We start from the raw sequence: 10,553 nt of genomic DNA on the forward strand, positions 1-10,553 counted from the left end.
TGGGGACTAATTCTGTCGAGTCAAATCACAGGACCACCTAAAGAGTGCATAAACCGGGACAGAGAGACCTGGGAGGGAAAAAGTGGGTTCCCCCTTCTTGGGTCACTATTCCCGTGGGAGGGCATGAAAACTAGGACGGGGGCTGGGATGGCTAGATAGAGAGGTACTCAACAATATCTGTGAGGGCTGGATGGTTGAGTTGGTTAGATAAAACCAAGCTTTAATACCCATTGACAAGTACCAGAGCCAAATGGGATGGGGGACAGATTGGTCTTCTGCTACACATACTGGCAAACCAGGGTAGGGGGCGGTCTGGTGGGGGTTATTGTGGGTCGCCCCAACTAGGCTACAGCTCCCACTGGTTGATGTAAGGGCCGAACCAGGCTGGACTGCAACACCCATTGGTTCCAGTGCAACTCGGGACTGAAAACAGAACCAACACAGCAATTGCAACCACCAGCTGATCAGGGTGATGGACTGTGCCGGGCCCTGTGCTTGCTAGAACATACAAGAATCTGGTCTGGGAATACCTCAAAGTATCTTTGGAGATCTCCCCACTTGAACTGCTGGACTCAGAATTCTAACCAAGAAAAGACAGAAGACAGAATAGGACAATCATTCATCTCAGCTACATGTTGGCAGCGAAATATGGGACAAATGGAGACTTCATGATGGACCATATCAATCAGTGGACCACCTCATCGAGCGAAACTGGCAGTGACTCATAACTGGAGAACTATTAACTCCACTTGAGCACATATCTCAGAGCATGCCCCACATATGGGACTTGGGGTGGGTGGGAAACCGGGTGGGGCTTCTCCCTCAATACCCCCTTTTACCTCAGATACATGATGGAAACAATATGGACATAATAGCATTGCCCACCTCCCTATCCCCCTGAACCTTTTTTTTTTTTTCTTTTTCCTTCTCTTTCTTGATTTTCCTTCAACTATAGTTAACTATGTAAAGATTGTCAACAACAATACAATAAAATGGATTATATATTAAAAAAAAAAAAAAGATGTATTCATTTTTATTGGAAAAACAAGTTTACAGAGAAAAGAGAAGATCATCTGTCCTCTGATTCACTCCCCAGATGGCTAAAACAGCCAGAGTTAGAGTTAGTCGATCCAAAGCCAGGAACCAGGAGGAGCTTCTTCCAGGTTTCCTGTGGGGGTGCAAGGTCCCAAGTTTTTGGGCTGTGCTGCTTTCCTGGCCCATAAGCAGGGAGCTGGAAGAGAAGTGGAGCTGCTGGGCGACAAACCAGTGCCCATGTGGGCTCCTGATGCTTGTGAGGGGAGGATTAGCTAACAGCCATCCTGCTGGGCTTCCAGCTCTACTTACGATGAAATTCCTTTTAATGAGTTCTTCTGAAGGCAGCAGGTGATGCTTCCAGTGTTTGGTTGCTTACCACCTGTATTGGAGACCTGAGTTAAACTCCTGGCTCCTGGTTACTCCTGTTGTGAACATTCTTAGGATAAATCAATGGGTAGAAGATTTCACTTTGTCTCTATGTCTATGTATCTCTTACCCTCTCCTTTTCTTTCTCTCTTCCTGCCTTTCAAATAAAAGTAAATAAAATTTTTAAAGAAATCAAGAAATTTCAAGGAAATAAAGAAATGAAGAAATTTCAGGTGCAGAAACTAAAATTAAGGCCCTAATTCGTTCAGAAAAGGTGTACCTTGCACACTACCTCCTGTATTTAGTTCATTGTATTATTTTCTTTTCAACTGTCTGTATTTACTAATGTTTTACATTGTATTTAATGATGATTGTTTCTTAGAAAGCCATAATGGAATCTGATGAGGAGTGGTCCATGAATAAGAAGTTGATTGATCTCTCTTCAAAAGATATCAGAAAGTCTGTAAGTATCATTTTTTTAAATAAAAAATTACCCTGGTGTTCAGTATTTTTATTAATTTGAAAAATAGAAAATTTGGCCCTATGACTGAAGGTGGGTACTAATTCCACATCTTGCCTCATGTATGAAATGCCTTTAGAGGGTTTTTTATTTGCTTGTTTAAATAATTGTTGTCCCCTTAAGTGGCTATATAGCAGCTTTTAAACTCCACCATGAGTCCACGAGGGCTACTTTTGTAAGCTTCTCTGTTCCTCTGGCGCTGGGGTGAGAGGAGCCTCCCCGTCTCTAGAATGATAACGATGGAAGGGTTCCTAGAGCCTGCATCTTTTTTTTTTTTTTTTTAAGGATTTGTAACTTGTAACTGAAAGCATATTTACAGAGAGAAGAAGAGACAGAGAAAGATTATCTTTCATCTACTGGTTCACTCTCCAGATGGCCAAAGTGGCAGGAGCTGAGCTGATCCGAAGCCAGTAGCTTCTTCCAGGTCTCCCAAATGGATGCAGAGGCACAAGCACTTTGGACCATCTCTGTTGCTTTCCCAGGCGCATTAGCAGGGGGCTGGATTGTAGGTGAAGCAGTTAGGACACAAACTGGTGCCCATATGGGATGCTTATGCTGCCAGGTGGAGGATTAGCCTGTTGAGCCACTGCACTGCTTTTGCTTTGTTGACAAAGCAAATATAAATTCATCACTCCTAAGTGCAATGTTGATTGCAGGTCAACTTTTTGAAAGAGGATATGCATAAATTGAGTACTTTTGTGATGATTTTTATTTATCAAAGCATATTAATTGGAGCAGATATTTAATAAAAGTATAGATTCTTTTTGTTTTTCTATTAAAAATGATTTATTCTATTAATGTTACTGAATGCCTGTTTTTTACCAGGAACTATTCTAGGTGCTTTTTGTGCATAGTAGATAGACCAAAGCAGAGAAGCTTGTCTTCACAGAGCTGAATTTCTGAAGCAGGGTTAATATCTCAGGCCTGTGTGTTAAATCTAGTCTTCTGCTTGCTTGATTTAGTGAAGTTTAACTGGATACTGTCGTGCTGAGGCTCAGAGCCAAGCAGTATGATCTGCAAAGCCTAAAGTGCTCTGTTGTGTGGCCCTCTCAGAGAAAATCTGCCAACCCCTGTTGGTATCACTAGTAGATGTCCCTAGCATATTTTTACTTCATTTGTTTTTTTTTAAAGATTTATTTATTTTATTACAAAGTCAGATATGCAGAGAGGAGGAGAGACAGAGAGGAAGTTCTTCCGTCCGATGATTCACTCCCCAAGTGAGCCGCCACGAGCTGGTGCGTGCCGATCCGAAGCCGGGAACCTGGAACCTCTTCCGGGTCTCCCACACGGGTGCAGGGTCCCAATGCATTGGGCCATCCTCGACTGCTTTTCCAGGCCACAAGCAGGGAGCTGGATGGGAAGTGGAGCTGCCGGGTTTAGAACCGGCGCCCATATGGGATCCCGGGGCTTTCAAGGTGAGGATTTTAGCCACTAGGCCACGCCGCCGGCCCCTACTTCATTTATTTTAGAAAACCAGATACCTGATATTTGATATATAATTGATAAGATTCTTTATTCTACTCAAGAGATCTTCAGAAAGTTCATAGAACATGTGTGTTATGAAAACCATACATGGATTTCAAACTGTTAAACTAGTATTTGTTTTAATTCCATTTTGCATGAACTTCTAAAAGTGCCAATGTATATATCCCAATCTAAAGATTCAAATTTGATTGCATTTTTAAAGGTGCATCATTTTAATATAGATATAAACCACTGTTAATAATCTTTCTCTTTTCCCTTTCTGGAGAGTTGGACCGGGCAACATGTTAAAAACAAAACAAAGTAGAAGAAACTCTAAATGTCTTGTTTACTTCTCTCCCTTTAATGGTTTATAGAAAAGAGGGACTAATGTACATCTTTTTGCTTAGATTTTTTTCACTTCATATTCATAATTTTTCCATGAGATCAGGTCTTTTTTCTGGGGATGGTTTAAGTGAGGGTAAAACATTTCAGGATAGGGGCTGTATTGTGTCAGGGTGTGTTAAGCCACCACCTGCAACACAACATCCCATATGTTTGCTGCTTTGCATTCTGGTTCTTCCACTTCAGATCTGGCTGTCTGCTAATGCTCCTGGGAAAGCAGCACAAGTTACCCCAGTGCTTGGGCCTCTGCCATCCACATGGGAGACCTGGGTGAAGCGCCTGCCTCCTGGCTTTTGCCTGGTTCAGCCCTGGCTTTTGTGGCTATTTGGGGACTGAGTGCAGCAGCAGATGGAAAATTGATTTTTTTCTGTCTGTCTTTCCTTCTTCTTCCCTTTCCCTTCCCTCCTTCCTTTCTTCCTCCCATCTTTCTTCCTTCCTTTTCCTCCCTCTCTTTTCCTCCCTCCCTTGTATTGTGTGTGTGTTTCTCCCTCTCTTTCTCTGTAGCTTAAAAAAATATTTCAAGGTAGCAATTTTAGAAGCAATGTATTACACCCTATCTACCTCACTGTCTACAGTTTTCCTACCAGCAACCCATTCAATGACTGTTGTTTGGTTGTTTCTTAAAACCAGCATGAGGACCTAATAAATATCCAAGAACCTGTAACAATTTAATATAAGCTGTATGCAAAGATCCTTGTAATATTATCAGTTGTATATTTAAAGTATTTCAAACACAGGAGCCATTGCCTTTATTGAGGCATCATGTGGTCTGAGATCTGAGACTAGTGATTGAAAAGAGCAGAATGAACCAGATCCTGCTTTGAAATGTGAGCATAGACTTGTGGAGAGAAGTTCAGTGTAACTACAAAGAAGTTCATTTTTTGGCTTAGTAAGTTTTCTAGTGTCTTTTTAAAATGACAAAAATATTTCTGAATATAAGGTTAACAAAGTTGAATTATTTTAGCACCTTTACTTCTAAAAGGACGTAATTTTCTTCTGTATAAACTTTATGTCCCTACTAATTTCATACTTTTTGCCTGCTTCATTGGGAACAGAATGACATTTTACTATGTTGTTTTTTGTCGAGTGGCTTCTTAGACTAGATTATAGATTCATCTGGCTGTAGATGATGATTAGGAAAAAAGTTTAATTTATTTTTATTGGAAAGTCAGATTTACAGAGAGAAGGAGAGACAGAGAGAAAGGTCTTCCGTCCACTGTTGAGAATAACAACTATGATAAAAGGAAAAAAAATAAAATATAGAGCTTTTATTAAAAGCCATGAATATATGCACATTTTTTGCTGTTATTCTCAGTATGTTTAAAGAGCAGTGTCAGAGTTCCATCCACCTTCCATTTGGTGGTTAATGTGATGAAAAGAAGGTATTAAACAAATGTGTGTATGTTAGAGTCTTTGCAATGCCCACTGACCTCTTAAGCCTGCAGAAGGTAATAGTGTGTAGCAGCAGCTGTCTTTTGTATAAAAGTGGTTGTGCATTCATTGCAACAGTTTGGTAAGTAGGCCATAAGTTGTTGGAACTTGGACTGTACAAGAGTTTCTTACCATGGCTGTAACAAATCATCAAACATGAGTTTCTTTTCTTTCTAGAGAGCTCAAGTGCAAATTGGTTTCCCTGGGCTGAAATCAAGGTGTCAGGAAGCCTGCTCCACTTCGTGAGGCTCTGGGACAGGCTCATTGCCTTACTTTTCCCAGCTGCCATAAGCTGGCTGCTTCCTGGGACTTAGGGTCTTTTCCTCCGTCTTCCCATCATTTCTGAATCTGACCTTTCTGTCTGTCTCTTTCTTAAGAATCTCGTGACTACAGTGAGTGCATCTGGGTAAACCAAGATCATTTCCTTTTTAAATCACCGTAATTTTAGTCATATCTGCTTAAGTTTTTCAAAAAATCTGTAATGTATCGTATTCATGGTAAACTGAGGAAAAGGCCCCTTACATCTTTAGGGGCAGTTAGTCTGCCTATCGCAGTATGACACAAACAGAAGGTGTAAATCATGTCATCACAGATTTTCTCCTTAAGTTATTTTCTCTCAAAGTACTGCCCCTTAATTGGTGTAGTTCCATAATCTTTTCAGTGTGCTTAACATCACATGATCTGGGTCAGTTGGCAAAGACAATCTAATGGAGCCATGTATGCTTTTGCTGTTGCTAACCATCAGCTTTGCACAAAGCAAAGGGAAATAGAAGTGCAAGTAAAGTTTTGTTTTAAAGTTTATTTATTTTTATTGGAAAGTCAGATATAGAGAGGAGGAGAGACAGAAGGAAGATCTTCCATCCACTGATTTACTCCCCAAGTGGCTGCAATGGCCAGAGTTGAGCTGATCCAAAGCCAGGAGCCCAGAGCCTCTTCCAGGTCTTCCATGCATTTGCAGGGTCCCAAGGCTTTGGGCCATCCTCAGCTGTTTCCCCATGCCACAAACAGGGATCTGGATGGGAAGCAGGGTTGCCGGGATTAGAACCAGTGCCCATATGGGATCCCGGTGCATGCAAGGCGAGGACTTTAGCCATTAGGCTACCATGCCGAGCCCATTGTGCGAATCAAGTTTTATGTGGCAATAATCAATTTGAGTACTTTGCATATTTTCCATAATCGAGATGTTAAATAAGTTGCATTAAATCACAACTTACAGAATCAAAGCTGGGCTGGCATGTGGTGCAGTGCGTAGAGCTGGTGCCTGTAGTGCTGGCATGTGATAGGGGTTCCAGTTGATGGCTTCTGATCCAGTTCCCTGCCAATGGCCTGAGAATGGCAGTGAAGATGGTCTGAGTACTCAAACACCTGCCACCATGTGGCGGACCTAGACAAAGCTCCTGGTCCTGACTGGCCTGACGCAGTTGCAGCCATTGTGGTTATCTGGGCAGTGAACCACTGGATGGAAGAACTTTATCTCTGTCTTCCTGTCTCTCTATAGCTGTTTCAGATAAGTAAATTGATCCACCCCTCCCCTTTTTTTTTTGTTTTTGTTTAAAAAATGAACCATCAGCTACCTTTAGGTCCTTGTCTGTCTCTTATTTTACTCAATTTTCTTCCTAATTGTCAAGGTCATACGTGATTATCACATTAAAACTATGGAAATGCATAAAGCCACAAAGTCACAAATATTAGCCTATGTCTGAATTTTGTACTATTGTTTCTCATGTTTTTTTCCTACCATACAAACAGCTCTTTATAAACACTCATTTTAAATGCTGTGATATTTTAAAGTGACCATCCTCTACCATACTATCCTGTGCCCTTTCAGCTATTGTCTCCTTGAAGACACAATGCAAAATTCTTACTATCAAGTTAGGGAGATTTGATTCATTGTTAGATGAGTAAATACTGACTGTGTCGGGTGTGGAGATGAGAAATGTTACTATGAATTAATCCACTAGGATAGTTCCTGGTGACAAAGTTAGAGGCTGAAGGAAAAATTTTATAGAACACAAAATCTACTTAATTGAAAGAGAAAGGAAGAAATTGCAGCCTTTGTCAATCAAAATTTAAAATACTTTTTGTGTAGGGGGAGAGAGAGAGGAAGAGAAAATGAATGAAAAATAACCAAGTAATTCTCGAGTTATTTTGAAATGAGATTGATAAGTTTTGCTATTCTTACTTTATGATTAATAAATATTATGGTTTATTTTTGACAAATATACTAAAGAATCGAAGATACTATAAACCGTACTACTAAATATATGACTGGGCTCCCTTTTTTTTTTTTTTTTTTCGAGTAGGGGAGCTCCTCTTGCTACTGTTTGATTGTGTGTGTTGTAAAGGCTAACCCTCAGCCTGCCAGCACCAGCATCCCATATAGGCGCTGGTTCGTATCCCGGCTGCTCCACTATCCAGCTCCTGATTTGGGCCTTGGAAAGCAGCAGAGGATGGTCCAATCTTTGGGAGCCTGCACCCATGTGAGAGACCTGGAAGAAGCTCCTGGCTCCTGACTTCTAACTTGCTCAGCTCTGGCTGTTGTCACCATTTTGGGAGATGAAAGATCTCTGTCTTTCTCTTTGTCCTTCCTTCCTTCCTTCCCCCCAATCCTCTCCCCTTCTCTCTGTAACTCTGACTTTGCAAATAAAATAAGTATTTTAAAAAAGAAATAATACTTCGTGTAGCTAAGGAAAATGATTCTGTGAGTATGTTTTAAAAGATACGATTTTTCTGTTTGATTTCCCCAAAGATAGGAAAATAATTGGTCTTGATTATAATTGCTAGATACAGTGAAAAGCTGTCTGCCTAAAAGGCTGTCAAAATGAAATCTTCTACTTAATTCATTGCTTCAGTATCTGTAAAAATTAGAAAATTTTCTGTATTTGTGTTTGTGTGCTACTGAATTACTGTCATGTCAGAGATCTTCCAGCTTCATGTTGTTTTGTGTGTGATTTGTCTGTTTAGGTACCCAGAGGCTTGCCATACTTCTCTGTGAACTTTGGCCTTGAAGGAGGGTTTGCCCATGTCATTGAAGATCAACACAAATTCCCTCATTACTTTGGAAAGGTATAGTCACAAATATGCTAAGTTTCCACTGATTAAAAGTTTGCTAACACTTTTCGTTGAAAGGGAGTTCAAGACTTTGGGCACAGTGTAGAGTGAGTTTGGTGAGTACTGCATCCCCCATTTTCAGAGAGAAAGCCTGTAAGTATTGATAAATACATCATGTTATATTTATAAGAGGCAGAAATGTGACTTCTTGACAGCATTGACAGTGACTTTCATGTTACCCTTTGGAGTAAGCCAGCCTTGTGCTGAGAGTGATAGTAATATGGCAAATTTAATTAAATTTTACTTTTTATCTCTTTCTTTGCTCCTACATGCTCGACAGAAGATATGGTTGGATTCCTATAATTAGAGTTTGCATAATTAAAACTAATTAAAAGCAATATTTTGTAACTTAAACCTTAATATTTATTTAACATTTAAACATTATTTTGGAGGCTTTTCTTTAATCACAGAACAAATAGTTTCATGCAGTTTTTATTATTATTTTTGCACACATTAATTTGTATTTTTCTCATCTAATAGGAAATCATTGGCGGAATGCTGGATTTAGAACCAAGACTTTGGAGGAAAGGGATCCGAGAAAACTTTGAGGACCAGAGGAAGAAAGCCCTGCAGTTTGCTCAGTGGTGGAAACCATATGACTTCACTAAAAGTAAAAAATGTTAGGGTGTATCTTTTGGTTCCAGTTTCTTCAAATTTCATTCAACTGTATTTCTTTTATCTAGCTAAACAAGTGACTCTCAGGTCTTAAGAAAAATGGCAGCAGACTGCTATGGGTATCTGACAGCCTTGTTTGTTGGATTGTGTTGTTTTCTTCCTTAGGTGTTTTTAGACTTCATTTTAGTGACTGGAGTAACAGCAGATATATTTGAGGACCTGCTCAAATTCCTGTTTTGTATATACTTTGTGGTACTCTAAGTCATTCAATTAATATACAGATAGAACTTTTCTGAAAGCATATCTAGGAAGCACAGCAAATCTTTCTTCCAGAGGCCGTGGGCCTGTTTTAAAATAGTTGTCTATTTCCTGGCATCTTTTGTATCTTTAACAATAAGATTGTCATATTCAGTAATAATTGAAATTTCTTTTCTTAGAATTTTACAGAAAAGCTCTGAATTTTCTACCAGTAGCATTGAGTGTTGTTATTGTATTTGTTAAAAGAAAAAGTAATGTCCTACACGTATTTTGATTAAATTATAATGAAAATATGTTAATAAAATTTTGGGTTTTTTTTTTTTACATCTTTACATAGTACCTTTAAATATGGTGCTTTTAAAAGTAGATGTTCCAAATAGCATAGTTTATAGTCATTTGGAGCTTGTATGAAGGTTAAATTGTTAACCAAATCATTGTTTTTGGGTTTTATTGCTTAAAGAGTATATTTTAATGCTAGAAGCATATGCTTTTGTTTTGTACTTGAACTAAAGAACTTGATTTGCTCTCAACACTTGCTCTCCAGGTAAAATCTCTGTTGTCACCAATGTGGTTGTGGTGTGAAAGTACTCTTGCTTTTTAAAATCAAAGACACTGCTACAATAACTCCTTTTCAAATAATTCTTTTAGAAGTTGGACCTTAAATTTTACCATGAAATGTTGAATACCTAGCATCAGTGTGTAACAAACATATTATAGTGAAGCTCAGATTCTACACATTTAATATCATCATCTCATTGATTCCTTAGTATGTTAAAGCAGTGTCTTGGTTTTGTCCTGTTTATAATTTGCTTCACAAACTGAAGTTAAGTAATTTTAGCTTTTTAATACTTACAAGTTGCAGTTGAAAATTTCACATAGAAGCTTGACATTACCATTTATATATTGATGTTTTCGAACTCTTTTGACTTTGTTTTGGAGCTTGGAAGGAATTTATAAAATTCACCCGTTTTCTCATTGAGTTAAACATTTCACTGTAGAGCAATGTATTATATGCTTATAGTATAAAGATAAAAAATGCTTCCTCTTCCTTGAATTATAGTTTATTAGAGAATGACACATGTATAGAAATAAGTACAACACAGTATGTTCTAATGTGAGGCATGTTTGAGTAGAGTGCCAAAGAACTTAACTTTTTACATTTCCTTTTTATTTTCAACTGACTAACTTGCTTCCTATAATTCCTTACCAAAGGGATAAGAAGGGAAAGAAGGAAATTTTGACCATAGGCCCATATGTTTATCTTTTTAAAAATGTTTATCTGTATGTTTATCTTTTTAAAAAGATAAATTATTTCATTTTTCTTGTCAAGAGCCATTTCTGTCTGTACTAA

At 38.7% G+C, this 10,553-nt stretch overlaps 1 protein-coding gene across 3 annotated transcripts in view; it reads left to right on the forward strand.

Moving 5' to 3' along the window:
* CWF19L2 (CWF19 like cell cycle control factor 2) overlaps positions 1-9,430 on the forward strand; it is an 88,656-nt gene extending 79,226 nt beyond the window's left edge. For all 3 annotated transcript variants that reach the window (XM_058663962.1, XM_058663963.1, XM_058663964.1), the window contains exons 16-18: positions 1,784-1,864; positions 8,183-8,284; positions 8,810-9,430. In XM_058663962.1, the coding sequence (XP_058519945.1) occupies positions 1,784-1,864; positions 8,183-8,284; positions 8,810-8,953 (327 nt within the window). In that variant the 3' untranslated portion in view covers positions 8,954-9,430. The remainder of the gene's footprint in view (positions 1-1,783; positions 1,865-8,182; positions 8,285-8,809) is intronic.
* The last annotated feature ends 1,123 nt before the right edge of the window (positions 9,431-10,553 follow it).

The sequence above is a fragment of the Ochotona princeps genome, chromosome 4, assembly GCF_030435755.1.
Source record: "Ochotona princeps isolate mOchPri1 chromosome 4, mOchPri1.hap1, whole genome shotgun sequence".
Lineage (NCBI taxonomy): Eukaryota > Metazoa > Chordata > Mammalia > Lagomorpha > Ochotonidae > Ochotona > Ochotona princeps.